Source organism: Haliotis asinina, chromosome 1 (genome assembly GCF_037392515.1).
Source record: "Haliotis asinina isolate JCU_RB_2024 chromosome 1, JCU_Hal_asi_v2, whole genome shotgun sequence".
NCBI classification, from domain to species: Eukaryota; Metazoa; Mollusca; class Gastropoda; order Lepetellida; family Haliotidae; genus Haliotis; species Haliotis asinina.
The window spans coordinates 55,220,317-55,236,976 of NC_090280.1; the positions used below are offsets into that span (position 1 = coordinate 55,220,317).

Consider the following 16,660-nt stretch of genomic DNA (forward strand, 5'->3'; position numbering starts at 1 on the left):
TAACAGAACACATGAGTGCCTAGTGATACAGTCATGAAAGAACTTTTGCACACCTGATTATACAATCATGACAGAACACATGAACACCTGATTATGCAATCATGACAGAATACACGAAGACCTGATTATACAATCATGACAGAATACATGAAGACCTGGTAATACAACTTTGACAGAAAGCAAACCCTGTTGAAAGGGAAATGAAATTCGACAACTAAGTCGGGCTGCAACCACATGCAGCTATGCCATCACAACTACCTACCACATCCGTTCACTGGAAACGATCCTACCACAGAACACCCGCTCCATCCCTTACCACTATGTAACAAAGATGGGTGTATAATCTTGTATGTCTACCATAGTCATTTAAGTGATGGCAAAATATGAACCGTTTATGGCTAACAACGCATTTACTGCTTGTGCGACTTCACGTCTTGTCCTTTCATCCGATGAAGTCAACGGAGCGACAAGTAGTCATAAAATGTCTTCACTGAGAGGAAGTATTGTACGTATGTTTCATATCTTCATAAATCAGTCACTTTGAAATATTAACGTACATAGCTTCAATGTCGTGGAGCTCGTGGAACATCAATCCTATTCCCCTTTCGACATGGCTACAGATTGAGTATGGCACCACATTCTACACATATGGATTGTGTAATATCCACATGTTTGCACATTGTACATTATATGGATTGTGTAATATCCTACATAGATTTGTAATATAAGCATATTCTACATAGATTGCGTAATGTCCGCATATTCTGCACAGGGAGACTGTGCAATATTTGCACAATGTGCACTAGATGGATTGCTAATATCTACATGTTCATAGATAGATTGTGTACTTTTTGCATTTTTGCACAATGTACATTATATGAATTGTGCAATGTCCGGATATTCCGGATAGATTACGTAATAACCGCATATTCTGCATAGACAGATTGTGCATATTCTACGTAGATAGATTGCTTAATGTCCTCATATTCTACACGGACAGATTATGCAATGTCTACACGATATACATGTACATTATATGGAGTTCGTAATGTCCGCATATCCTGCATATATTGATTGTGCGATATTTAATTGCCACATGATAATTACCATTCTGAATTATTCACTATGCCGTACCGTCTCTGCCTAGTTTATTTGTTTCAATCTGTAACATAAGAACAACAATAATAAATTCATATCATGTTGCAAGCATGCTCATGGCGCGGCATAGTAAGTACTCTGGCCAACAACTAAGTGTGCGCACATATTACATTCTCAGCTTCCTGGGAGGTATTCAAATGCCTTTTTGCCTGGCAGGGTTTACGTTTAAGTGTACAAATCAATAAACAGTGTTTCCAGTCGGTATGGGATGGTAGGTGACTTTGTTACAAAGTCAGTTACCAAAAGACGCAAAAGCCTTTTAAGCAATGCCTATCTGTTGAGTAATTCGAAATATCCCAAATCACATGTTTATAAATCACAGACCAGTTGTAGTGATGATATGCTAAGGGAAACAAATAAGGGAACGCTTGAAACCATGACTGTTTCTTTACTCTTTTCGAGGTCTCTTCAGAAGTTTTGTATCGCACTGCGGGTGCGAATCTGAGAGTAAATGGATGAACACTGCGAAAAGTGGTGCTCCCTCTATTGTTTCCCTAAATATATGTGTTAGAGTGTCTGTCTTGCCACAAAGTAAAGACGCCCTATAAGAAATTCAAAGACGCGTCAGTTGTCAAAAACTGGGAACAATATAGTGAGTATCATATTTTTCACTGGCACGTCGAATTCGGAAATTTCCCCCAGTGCTTGCCATGTTTTTTAAAAAAATCTATAAAGGCAATGAATCTTGTGACTCACATCAAAATCTTTTGAAGCGGTGTCGTTTGACACTTTTTAAAAATAAACTTCATGGAAAGTGCACGTTCGATTGTACCTCAAAAGTTGTGAAATGTAAACTTCAAAGACTGGGACTGCCGGAGTATTTTTTTGACTTATAGCAAAACTATTAAGAATTGAAGTCATTCCTTGTCATCCCTTGTTTTCTGATTTAATGTGATTTTTTTTGGTCAAAGATCAAGCTGCACCCACTTCATCTCTGATGATGACCTGGTCCATGATAGCGATCTGACTTGACTTCAGGACCTCGAGAGTGGCCTGACGTGGTTTTAGGGCCCAGATAGTGACCTGACGTAGCTTTAGGGCCCTGGTAGTGATCGCCCCGACGTGACCTCACGTCTATGATAGTCATTTGACGTGACTTTAGGACCACGATAGTGACCTGACGGGAATGAGTGAGTGAGTGAGTGGTTTTACACCACCTTCAGCAATATTCCTGTAATATCAGGGAAATGAGATATCATTATTATTCCTGTAATATCAGAAATGGGCTTCAGACATTGTGCCCATATGTGGAATCGAACCAGGGTCTTCGGCGGGACAAGCGTACACTGTTTAGGCTACCCGACCGCCCCGCATATAAACTATTATAACGACCTTTATGCTATTGCTTAATTACTGCGTTTCTTTAAACAGTAATAACCTGTTGACAGTGTTCGTTTAGTTATAGAAAGTGTTTAATAAAAAAGAATATGTAAGTATTCATGAAATACAAATATTGAGTCGTTGTGTTGTGCTATTGAGAGTGATACGCGCCTGCTCTCACTTCTGTGGGCGACGTGTTAAGACCGAGATCACAGCCTCCATACACGGTCATCAGCCATGTACACTATGCATCTCTCACACTGTAAAATGACACAACGTCGCCGTGACATGACACTCACTGCATGTTTACTTCCGTATTCCCAGATCAGTCCTAATGCTACCAGCAAATCAATAATATATACCAGTCAGGTGATACTGGATGAGGGAGAGCTTTGAAAACGTCCCGGGACTGATTCCAGCTCGACATCACAACACTACATCAATAAGTGAGTCAAACGGGTATTTCAATGCATCTTTGGTTGTGTTTGGGTGGACTTGACCAGTGGAATTGTGGGGTAAAGGGGTAAAAGGAGAAAGGGTGCCAGGATCACGTGAGCCTTCTTTGCCTAATCTATTTTTTTCAGTCAGTAAAATATTTACAAAAATACAATTTCGAATTATAGCAGTATTCACGGTGCAGCGTGGGTGAGTGAGTGAGTTTAGTTTTACGCCGCACTCAGCAATATTCCACCTATATGGCGGCGCTCTGTAAACGTCTGGACCAAACAATCTGCAGCATGAGTATTAATTACACTGGCCAAGAAGTCAGTGTACGAACACATTCCATTCTCAGCTTCCTGGGATGTATTCAGGTCCCTTTTAGACGCGAAAATTTTGCATTCACGTACACATTTCAAAAATGGTATTTCCAGTCAGTTACCAAAGGGGGCATAAGCATTCAGTAAATAAAGGGAAATTCCAAATGTGTCAGATCACGAGTTTATACGTCACTCACCAGTTGTAGGTACATGTAATATACTGAGGAAAACAACCATAGGGACACATAAAAGCACAAGTGTTCCTATATTTTGACCAGTGGAATGTATCGGTATTCGAACTGACTTCGCTGGATTCGGCACCACTAAGGGAGTTAACTCTGCATATCAGTAGCAGCATCTTAGATGATTGGTCACAGATGCCCTATGAGGTATTGAAACCCGCTGTGACTGGCCTCATATTTTACCCCCCGGTTGCCACATCTTTTGTAAAAGAAAGAAAACCTTCAGACATTTCCCTTGCAAACACACAAAACAGGTTTAGTCATTTTGAGACGAATCTCACACTTCATCGAAGAATTAATAGCCTATTTAAAGCGTGCCCCGTCCCAAACAACAGAATAAATACATAATTTAAATATACAGTTTGCATGTAGGATAACAAAAGTGGATAACGTGTAGCAACTTTGATAGAATTCTATCTGGTACCGTTGTGTGATCTTTAACAATGCCCTTTGCCGGCATATTTTATACAACATATATCATATTCACACTTAAAGTGAATAATTTTTGTCAGCACTCAAATATCCCTTTCACTGAATACAAGTTTTCATTCTCAGAGAACATAATGTTTTGTCTATGCTATTTTCAATGTAGACAGAATGATTATTAGATATGTTCTTAAAATACTATACAGGGAATAGAAAGGCTTCCTCGGCGTCCTTAACATTTATAATATATAATATATTGACATTAAACGCCCACTCAAATCTTTACCCTTCATGTTCTTGTAAAACGTTTCAACTAAGGAATAAAAGGTCTAACTTTAGACAGGAATAGCAGACTGAGCATTGTTTGACAATGCAAAGCTGGAAGAAAGATCGGTAAAGCGTGAAACTGATGAATGAAATGAAAGATACTAACGAATGGACAGTTCGTGAAAGCCACGCCTTTGTGTATTCACGTGGAGAGACAATTATGTGTTGCAAGCCTAACATGTCATGAGATTATATATTACTGCGACAGCTGAAGGGCTTGCTGAACCTTCCCTGTACACACTAGGACATAATGGTGCAATATGTACCCGATTTAGAGGTAATGGGTGGTGTACATATATAAGCAAAGGGAGTTTAGCCTCGAGGCAAACACGAATAGCGCGGACAGCAAGTAAGAGACGGGTTATGCCCCCCGGCTGGAGAGGCTGCATGACGCTTGTGCTTCATGTGCACATACAGCCGCCCATTACCAACGCACACACCCAACCGTCAATCTTCACAACATAGAACCTAAACTCCATCCCTCTCCCTAGCCTAATGGTCAAAGTGTTCGCTCGTCACGCTAAAGACTCGGGTTTGATTCTCCACAGGGGTATGTGTGAAGCCCTTTTCGGGTTTCCCCTGCCGTGATACTGCTGGAATATTGCTAAAAGCGGCGTAAAACCAAACACACTCACTTTCAGGTGGATATGGAAGTGACGGCAGTCAGGCACTGCAGCCATGGAGACAAAGACTAAGACACAGGTGCATTGTGCTTGTTGAACAACTTATCTCTATGTTATTTGTTCAGTCTTGGCGTTCAGTTGCAATTTCCTGATCAGGCAAGCATAATATTGTTCTGATCAATCTGGAGGCAGTCAACCAGTTGTATTCCTTTTGAATCCTGGGAATGGAGGCCACTATTTGCCAGCTGCTGGAAAGACTTTGCCTCTTCCGGGTGAAGGGATGCGAGATGTTTCTAGTGCTTTACCGTGACTCTTGTTTATGTTCAGCCAATGGTGGTGAGCCCAAGAGTCAGGGCCCCGTCTGTTAAAGCGAACTCAGCAGATAACTAACATACCTTAACATAGACTTACCACTGTCGTAACGCTAAGGTCGCTTTGAGAATCGGGGCCGGAGGAGTCAAAGCGATGTAGTCTGACAAGACATTTTGAACCGGGGACACTTCTAACGTTTATGGGCAACATTCGAAATTAACGGTGGTCCTTAGGTCCGAATCCGACTGAAAACTACACGGGTCCACAGTTTTTATTTATTTTTTTCCCTTATGGCAGTCAGCTTTATCATCCTCAATCACTAAGAGTATTATTTCCATATTAAGGTATTGGTCCCTCACATTCCGACCAGGACCCACAACATTTCATGGTTCTAGGTCCTTCCAGGGTTAAGGGCAAGCATTGTTTGTGGGTATTTCTCTATAGAGCTGACTGGAACTAAATGGTCCACAAGTACGCAGTTCTTTCAAAGAGAAGCCCAGAACGTACCACGACATGTAATGACTCACGCATTCACACCAGAACGTCAGGCCAACTCACGTGAAACACACTCCCCTGCTTTATGTCCCGGTGGGGAGGTCATTACAAAACAGCATTTTAAAGGAGAGGCGGCTGTGAAACACGGATATGGTTCAGAATATGCCCTTTAGAAGTCCAACCAAGCGTTATATCGAGGGTATATGTTATATATATCAGTTCTGCATTTATATATAGTATCTGACTCATTTAACGCCCTATAATTTCCTTTCGGGAGTTTTCAACTGCTCTACTAACCTCTCTGAACACCATGGATGGAAAGGGTAATCTTACCTAAATCATCGGTCTGTTGAAACAGCACAATGCCGATACGCTTGGGTCTACATTGGTGGAAATCACATCTGTACCTCCCAACAGAAGTGAAGATCCATTGAGGAAATAAGTTTGCATATAAACATATGGTGCTATTGTGTAACGCAATATTTTATCCACCTTGTTAGATTTCCACGGCATGTAATGCATTAGTGCCAGAGGAAACATTAACCGCCTCCCATGGGCACAAATGGCTTAGTTGCGGAAGGCCGTTGTGGTGACATCAGGCGGTGGGGACAGTAGAGGCAGTGATGTTTACCTTCCGCACTTGAACCTTACCCACTCACTGATGCTCCCTTTCGCCTCAGACCCATGGAAATGCGGGATACTATGTTGTGTCATCGTCTGTATCTCAAATGCGTAGACCAATGCTCACTACCATTTACCCAGTATGCCACTTTCAATAACCTTGTACAATATACCATCTACCCAGTACACCGCTTTCAATATCCTAGTATACCATACTATCTACCCAATACACCACTGTCAGTACCCTATGTACCCAGTACACCACTTTCATTAACCTAGTACACCATACCATGCACCCAGTACACCACTTTCAATAACCTCGTACACCATACTATCTACCCAGTACACTTTCATTAACCTAGTACACCATACTATTTACCCAGTACACCACTACCATTAACCTCCTACACCATACTATTTATCCAGTGCACTTTCATTAACCTAGTACACCATACTATTTACCCAGTACACCACTACCATTTATCCATTATGCCACTAGCATCTACCCAATGCATTAGTATTTACCCAATACATCAATACCATTTTCCCAGTACTTCACTTTCCTTTACAAAGTACACATCACCATTTGGCCATATCTCTACCATTTACCCAGTACATTCTGCCTTGTGAGCAGAACTTCCATTAAACATTATTACTTCCATTGGCAGTCAGCGTGCAGAGCCGCGGGGCACGACCGTTACTGAGCTCCACTGGGAGCTTCCATGTCAATGAAATTATGTAAAAGCTGCAATGATACTATCATATATTCCCTTCCAGTTAAAATGCGGATTAGCAGACAAACTCACGCGAACTCGGGATCTGATATTTGCATTTTACCTTGGTTCAGACAGCGAGATTGTGTTTTACAATATTTCATATTGTGTAGATATATTACCACCTTCTGTGTTGGACAATTCTGTGAGAGATGATTTACGTTAATGACAGTGTCAACTCCTAACCCGCCATGCATCTCCTGCGGTATGAACATGAATATGCATGAAGTCAAACTGTTTGCAAATCGACTGTTGCATAATAATGCACAGAATCGGTAGATTGAATTCCACTTTATTTGGCGTTATTTCTTGGCATTTTCATACCCGTGGTGGTGATTGTTGTGAAGCTGTGATGGTGAATGTGTGCCTGTGCATAAGGAGTGAGTCCAATATTTGTCTCCGAGGTGTCACAACAAATGATGTTTAGTTATGCGTGCAGATGAACATCAGTCAATGCGTGTGTCTGTGACATCATCATGGACACGTACAAACCTGAATATTTTACAGGTCCCTCATGAATGGGGTTTCTTGAAGCGGCATCTCAGTTGCATCTCGTGGAAGAAAAGTGAGTGTGAGTCTTGCACTTTGTACTCACCGGAGAAACACACAGTATAGAGTATGGGTCTGACAATCTTAGAAACAAAATCAGAACAGGTCGAGTTCTTCAAGCTCCCTGCACGCCCAAGGGACACATCTCTGCACAACGAATACCGATGACATGGTTATGGGGACTTTATTTCAATCTTTTTTTCGTGATCGTAAGTATGCAACACGATGGTCAGAAATTAGCCAGACGAATAGATCATTCTATTTCGATAATTATCATAATAAATCGTTCACTCAGTTTGTAATTCATTGACTGTTATACCAAAGTCCACAAAGCCATTTTAACAACTTTTTTTAATCAGGTGTTTCAAAACACCTACAGTGAATGAGTTAATGTTATTTATGCCGCTTTAAATATTCTAAAATATCAAGGCGGGGGACATCAAACTGTAATTCTGAAATTGTATTCATATGGAGAATCGAACCTGGGTCTTCAGTATGACGAGTAAACGCTTTAACCACCAGGCTACCCAACCGCCACTTGATATCTTAAAGGTCAGTGTGTAAACCCCTTGACGCAGTAACTATGCAGGTACATCAGGCAACACAGGCGCTATTGTCACTCTTCATACAGGTAACCTGTTCACACGGTCCAAATGTCTAATAGAAACACATGCTATGTATACAGTCATTCATAGAAGTACACTCATAATATGGTCATATTAACAAATGACAAAACAAACATCATGCAATACATCACGGGCTTTTACAAAGCGGTCCTTGCCCTAAATGACACTTACAATAATTATCCATACGCTGAATCATAGTCAGTGTCATATATCACTTGTTGCTTAACAACACGGGTTTCTGCCTTACGTCGTCTCTCACGTTATTAAACAACTGAACGTGACGTCATCGATCATGTGCGTCATAATGACTTAACTCGTGAACAAAATTATGTGAATTATGCTCTCGCCTGAACAGTTCAATATTACACACTCGTTTCGTATAAGTCGAATGAAACACTTGTCAATGTAATAGTCTCTATACTGCATTCTTGTGAACATATTCAGTATTCAAACACATCATTTGTTTGTTTGTTGTTAAATGAGAAACGTGAAAACATGGACGAGGCAAACTAGTGACTGATGTTATGAACAACGGTTCAGTTGACTACGGTACAACGGGACCTATTATGTGCCAAAAGCGGCGTAAAACTGTAATCTCTCCCCTCCATAATGCTCGGAGGCTGGCAACAGGTAAGCTGAAGTTTAGGTAGGTAAATCAATGGGAAGAAATTGGTTATTCAGTTGTTCTTTAACGATAAAATATATCCATACACCTAGAATAATGTCCTTGTGATCAGTGAATGACGTTTCCTATTAAATCAGCTAAACCTCAAAACCTCATTATTGAAAGTAAAAATACAAGTAAAAGAAGGTGCATCCATGTTAACGCGTTCCAAATGATGCGGACACCCATTAAAGAAGCATAAAAAGAAAGGCCCACCATGTGACCCTACAACTCCGTTGGACACGGGTTCCGATCAAGTTATCATTCGTAATGATACGACTTGTCGTAACGCTACACTGTATTATCAACCTACTAATGACGGAGTGCTACAGAATGTTTTCACGAAAAAAAAAATTGTGTGTGTCCATATTCATCAATATTCATTATGAATATCATAATGTATTCAGGAAACTAAATGTCTGCAACATCTCGTCTAATTTGAGGAAGAAATACACTACCATATAGTCATGTAACGTCAGATGAGAGATGGCGTCTTTTAGATTTGTCAACATTTCTTTTATGGCCCCACTCAGCTCTTTACATCATTATATTTATGTTCCTGTATACGTACGTATCATTTCACCAATTACACAGGGTGTATCCCGATGTACATATCTTGAAAATACCTTTCTGAACGCCTTAATTCTTATCACACATAAACGTGTGTTTGAAATGTATTATTATAATATTTTCTCCCTTTGTAATGAATCATTTTTTAGGTATACAATTATATATTTAGGACCGTGATTATATATTCATGTTTTAAAAGCCTATACTTATTTCTCCCTCAAGCATGGCCTAACCAGTAACTGTATGACAGCTATGAGGGTACTGAGTCAGTTCTCATGGCTTTAAGTACGCCACAAGGCGTGTATGTGACTTCTGTCACACAGAAAAGTTGACTTTTATCTGTCAGTTTGTTAACATAAACTGACGAAGTGGAGATATTATATTCTGTTGGGAGAAGCCAGTGTTTTCCTTGCTGAAAAAGTTCACAATAGATACTGCGGTTGCAGAGGGTCGTTAAGTTATGAATATTTACTTTTGGGGACAAATGGTGTTCATGGCAGGTGCTGCCAGTAGGGCATGCTTCTTGTTTACGTGAACACCTGGTGTCACCATTGACTTTTAGTGATCTATTTACAGCTATTTTCCCTTCAAACATTTATACTGATTTTGTTTCCGAGGATGTTCAAAATTACGTACTCTTGTTCACTGGCGTTTTATTTTCAAAAATACATTTTTGCCTGAGGAAGTTATTTTTTACACATTATAGTACAGACATGTTACATTGTTATTTTTTAATTATTTTTCATTTTGTTTTCTTGTAATTATACTCGTGGTGTAAAATAGAACCTGCTTAAATGGAAAACTTCTTGTTCAATATCAGAGCACTTTAGGAATTATTGTTACAAAATAACATGTTCGTGGAAAGGTTCACACCCTTCCAAGTTAACGAACAACCTTTAGTCGCACATTGTACCTTGTTTTAAAGAGTGAGTGAGTGAGTTTACATTGCACGTTGCATTACTTCAACCATATTGTGGCGACTTGTTTCAAGGGTGTCTCTATGTGTGTTAAATATTAGATCGTATAGAAATTGGTTGCAATCATGGATTGTTTCGGTTAAAACGACAGCAGTTGCTGTACATGCGAGTGTGTTTAGTTGCTGGTATTGGTCCGGACTAAAGTGGGTGGTATGGTGGGAGTCCACATACCATGCCGCAGTTTAACATTTGAGTTGACCAGGCCAAATGTTTTACTACACCTTGGGGAGAAAAGACACGGTAATAATAAGTACCTTTTTAGCATCATTTGATGAGACAGTGACAGGTACAGAACATATGGCTTCAAATGGAATGTTTAAATTACTTAAACATTATATCATGCAAGTCTGTAGTTATGGTTAAAGAAAGACCACATGAATATACGCAATAAAATGAAATGTGTAAGTTTTGTCATGACTCTTATATTATAAAACTTACAAAAATATCGATATGTGTAGGCAGTTATAAATTTGTGGTTCCGTGATTCAGATCAAAAGCTAAACTGAATTGTTTGTCTTGTTAAGGAATACGTTGTATTCATTCTAATTGGTCACTGCAAACTAATGCATACAGTTTTAAAAATCGGAAGTGTTGCAGGTAATCGGTGCCATTTTATCATTCTAACTACAGCTTTAACATACTTAATGCAATTAATGTAGTCTTGTTTGAAAACATATTGTAGCAGGGATAATCCACTATAAAAAGACCACACCGATAGCATGTGTACATCGCTCTACAGAACCTGTGTTGTGAAGACCAGAGGGAACTGTCAACACAGTATCCTGTTTCTCCCCGTGATCATTGATCTAATTGTGATACAGACAGATGTATCAGATATGTCATTGACATACTGAGTAAAACAAACAATGCTTAGTTCCCAGATGCTGAGGCGAGATGGGTCGATACACAGCAAATATGGGCTATGAATATCAAGTGCAGATATCAAGTTCTAAATTTATTGAATTTCGTGTTTTTGTTTTATGGATATGCCTGTCTCAATTTGCAGAATTTGATGAAATGTGTAATATGCTTTACTTCCGTACATTTGTGTAAACGTGGAAACTACTCTCATCATCTGTGAATTGTTCATAGCCATTGGGTTCATAGCCATAATTTTAAGCATAAGTAATTTTAATTTTAAGTATGCGGGTACAGCCTCAAGCATTTAGAAATAGTAGAGTCCTAAAATATAATAGATGTTTATCGTTTTTACTCTGGACTAGAAGAGACAAAATCCTTTCCACATCCATAAGAAATCTTGGCCTAAAGCAACGTGCGTATGTATTTGTTTCAGCTGTATTACAGCTGTATTGCAGCTGTATGATGTTGTTTATAAACAAATCGCGTCTAAACCAGACAATCCGGTGAATGTCACCATGCGATACGATGACAGAGCATGTGTTTATGAATTACTATAAAACAACGATGATACCAGATAGTCAGATGTCTACCTGAAATAATTCGGGAGCAGATGATATAATTTAACAAAAAAGAACTGCACGGGACATCAATTTAAAGCGCATGACGTTTGTAATAAAGTACATTTACTTGTAACGACCAGTCGTTATGTACGATGTACCACAAAGCCTAACAATAGTTTAATAACGGAGGTGACTTACTGAAGACTTAAACAATGGCTGATATTAATTTTTTATGCTGTTCAACGTCTGATAGGGATGAGCAGAAATATTGTATTTAAACATACATAAGACTTAGCATTTTTTGCAACGTGGAGCGACAAAAAGCTATCCCCAATGTGGAGTAGTACGGTGTATTATGCATACGACTACTGTCATAACAGTATTATACGCTGATTACATTTTCATGTAAACAGACATGTCCACATGTGTGATATAAATACACGATTCAGTTACGAAAACAGAACAGAACAAGTTTCTAATAATGAGATAAATATTATTAGCTTTCATTTAACAAAAATATAGTACATTTATAAATAAATAGTCATGGGATCTGCTTATAGATACACATTGGGATGTACTGTACACAATAATGATGGTCGTACTCATAGTGTACTCATGGTTAACCAATGTTTGAAGTTTAAGTCACTTTGAACAGGGTAACTAATATTGTATCATTATGTCACTTGTCATGGGTTTGTTGCAGTACTGTCAATATTGTGAAAGCAGATAGCCAAAGGCAGGCACACATCTACAAACACGGGAAAATGACAAGATATTATTAAATACATATTTACATGCACATACTCTTGGTAAATGTTTAAAACATGCAAATACGTTTTAATATCATTATGATTCTTTTGATTTATTTCAATAATAACTAGTTGCCTTTTAAATTTTAATGGTAACTGTGACTGAAGATAAATATTACATGAAGTAATATCATAATAGATAATAAGATCATTTCTTAGTGAGTTTCAAATATACAGCAGTTCGTTAACATAGCGAAACACTCAACAGCGAAATACTCACAATGAATAACTGTAATTGTCATATGACATTTGAGTGAGAAATCATTCATTTATTTCTTTCCGCGAAACGAGATAATAAATGAATGTTTCATTAAACAAACGCAAGAACATAATTTCTTCTATCAACATTCTGGAGGTCTTTACCACCACAAAATGAAACAGACGTCAGTTTGGAATATATATATGATTCATGTCAAAAACAGGTTTAATGTATGATATGTACACGTAGTAATGATGTAAAGGAACTTGAAATAAATATTTAACAATATTTCATAAAGATCATTCACCTATGGTCATGGCACGAGAAAACAATAACAAAACCTCACTTGAGACTTGAGACTGTATCACACCAAGGGCAGACAACTCCAAGGGATTCTCCAATTTAACTTTGTCCATAGGTAAATATTATCACAGTATTCCGCAGTATGGAATCTCCAGGTATGTATATGTATATAATATATACTGGCGAGAAATAGCTTTCTACCTAAACGAATCACACTGTAAGTCTGACAGGTAACAAACATGTCATAAAAATGAATAACACAGTTTTCTGTCTTTTCAAGGAAGAGTTATCGTTCTTACGCAAGTGAACTTATTTGCCTTTGACTAATTATATGCGTGACGTTGTATACAATTCTTGATATGATATGTCATTGTTTACATCTCTTTACATTAAGTGTATGAGTTCTGTATATGTGTAACAGGATATTTTCCGTGTTGTAGGTATTCTTACATTACATATGAAACTGTGCATGCATGTATGTAGTGTTGCATATACATCAGATTGGTCACAATTATAAGTTTCTCACGATCGGTGTCTGCACTACTGTGTACAACGTTGTACACGTTTCTGAAAATATATTTGTAACGTTGTACCTTAGAACTACAATTACTTACAATTCTACTCACAGTTACATGCAACCTTAATTAAACTCTGCGTCATGTTGTACATCTTTTATGACTATCTGTGTAGTTTTTGTAAAGTTTCATAAACTATTAGTATAACTTTGTATATATTTTTTTACCCTCAGCATATAATGTTGTACACATTGCCGGATATCTGCTTGTAACGCTGTACATACATTGTATCATTTATATGACCGTGTGTACAGTGTACAGATATAAAACACAATTCTACATGATGTACTTATTACTGGCATTTGGAACCGGAATTTACAGCTTTATCCTTTCCAAAACACTTTGCACTTGGTCTCAAGAAAATATTTTTGACGTTATACATATTTATAACGCTCTGTTAATAAGGTTACACATATTACTGACCGTCGGAATGCAGAATTGCACATGCTATTTCGCTTAACACTCCACCATCAGTCAGTCTGCAGTGGCATACATATTACTGATACTTGGCGTGTTATGTACATTTTGGCGAAAATATTCATATCAACCTGACCAAATCTCGTATGCTCTGTGCACAAATTTCATAAATATGTGTGACCATAAGAACGTATACTTTTTTTAAAAATGTGTACAACGCTTTATGCTTATCCAGACCTGTCTCTGCATACGGCGTCCAGTATGTTACAAATATGGCACTAACTGTGTTAAGGATGTCACAGTACACCTTAAGCTGTGATGCTTACTTATATGATGTAAGTAATATCTGCAAAGGCACGTATTAACTGTTATGAGCACCGTATATATTGATATATACAAGTTATTTTATATACAGTATCATGACATATCCGTCCCGGTCAACATCCGGATTCATACTCTGGTCAACATTCTCCTCGTTCACATTCGGATCCATGTCCTGGTCCACATCTCATGTCGCATCCACACCCTCCAGAATCTAAAGCGTTTCCTCGTGTAAATCAAAACATGAACAGTCACTTTTTTCCAAATCGTCATCAGTGTGTTTTCTTCACCAACAAAATCAACAGATGGACCAACATTTGTCAACGCTCATCTGGAAAACGGGAAGATATATTCAGAAACATGTCTGACAAAATGCAGTTCCATAACAGTTACTCGTTCACTAAAATGCTTGAGAGTCCTCAAGGTCGTTCATGGACGATGAATACGATGAACTTTTTGGCCTACGTAAGGCTGGCATCGTTGCATGGCCACTTGGCATAACCACAATCTTCTTTCTTGGGTTCCTAAAATTCCTTGAATACACATCCTCTATGGGTCTTTCGATTGTCGTGGTATATCCTGACCTTACATGCTGTTCAGAACCCCTGATATACACTGCACGTTCGTGAGACGACACGTCGAAAACATCATTGCCCCCCGAACGTCCGATACTTCCGGGACTTCTTGGAACAGAGCTGCTGGAACTACTCCGGTGCCTCGCTGTTCCTCGGACAGGGTGCATAGCCCTAACCTCCGAACGTCCAGTGCGTTTGGTGTAATAACCTTTCCGTTGACCCTTTTCGGTCTGGACCCCAAAACTTCGGATGTCATGGTCTGGCATGTCAAAGTTGACGCGTTTGTCGGCACTGTTGGCGCTGTCTGTTGGCGACGGAAGTTCCAGTTCGTCTACAGGCACAGGTAAATATTTCCGCTGGTCCGGACCTCCGTTTGGGGTTAGGTCTTTTTTGAAGTATTCCGCCGTGCTGATGCCGGTCGTCTTTTCCAACAGAAACTTAATCTCACGAATTTCTTGTGACAGGGAAAGCAGTTCGTCCTTCAGGGAGCGGTAAGAAGTGGATGATATCATGGACTCTCGGTCAGAGTCCACATCACCAAAGTTGGTTTGTACCGCCACACTAAATCCAGGCCTCCCTTCAATCTCGCACGGTTCACGCTCAAACGTCTCTGTGGCAACCTCCACTTTCAATTGATGCTCGGACCCTGCGATGCCGTTGTGTGTGACAATATCCCGCCGCCTCCCACCATCCACGTTATCCCCAGAATCGGACGACATCTCCGAGTGACCATTCACGTGGACGTTGTCATGTTTTGGCATCAGCGTCCAATTTGTACCCTGCGGTTTCACTAAATCTATTTTATAACCCTCTCCAGCTAGGGATTTCTTGTAGTCCTTGAACGCAAGCACAATCTGCGACACATCATGCTCACTCTCACATCGGCACACTAAGTAGTTGGACCTCCTCTGAGCATCAACATAAACAGTCATCAAACAGGTAGAGTTGTACCTGTTGACACATATATCCTGAATCCCAGTGAAGGGGATTTTCTCCGACTTCCTCGACCCCTTCCGTCCATTCTCTTGTATTACATGTAACCTCAGACCGTCCTCACAAAGCTGATAATTCGATACCAGGCTTTTCTTCTCAAGAAACTGAACACTGATTTGCCGTAACAGCGCGTCATTGGAAGCTTTCGAGCTAGGTTTCCAGACCCCACAGAACTTGACTTTTTTCTGGATGAGGGTAGCAGACATGATGTAAACGCTACTGGTCCGGCCAGCATTCGCTGTGCTCTTCTCCTCCCTCGACTGCTGGCAACAAGCGTGACTGCAGATCTAGTTCAATAACTATAGCTTGAATCAATGAATACACAAGCAGAGGCTCAGCCGAGTGTCGCGGCCACAAGGCCGCCTCTCGTTAAGTATTCTCCGCTTGCTCGAGTCTCTTGCCAAACCGGTTTAGTTAGTACGCGCGTCTGCGCTGCTAATTTACTCAACTGGTATTTTTCTAAAGCAGTCTATTTTAATAACCTTTTTTAACGTCTCACCTGGTATTTATGAAAATAGATATTTAATGTTGGGAATGAACACAGCGAGGTTTACACATCATACCATTCCGATTGGTTTATCGTGTTGTAAACATCTGAGACGACTC

The 16,660-nt window shown here is 39.5% G+C and overlaps 1 protein-coding gene across 1 annotated transcript; it reads right to left on the reverse strand.

Moving 5' to 3' along the window:
- Positions 1-12,340: 12,340 nt before the first annotated feature.
- LOC137294234 (uncharacterized) lies at positions 12,341-16,382 on the reverse strand. Its single transcript, XM_067825232.1, has one exon. It carries the CDS (start codon positions 16,258-16,260, stop codon positions 14,887-14,889), a length of 1,374 nt encoding a protein of 457 aa, XP_067681333.1. The 5' UTR covers positions 16,261-16,382; the 3' UTR covers positions 12,341-14,886.
- Between the last annotated feature and the right edge of the window lie 278 nt (positions 16,383-16,660).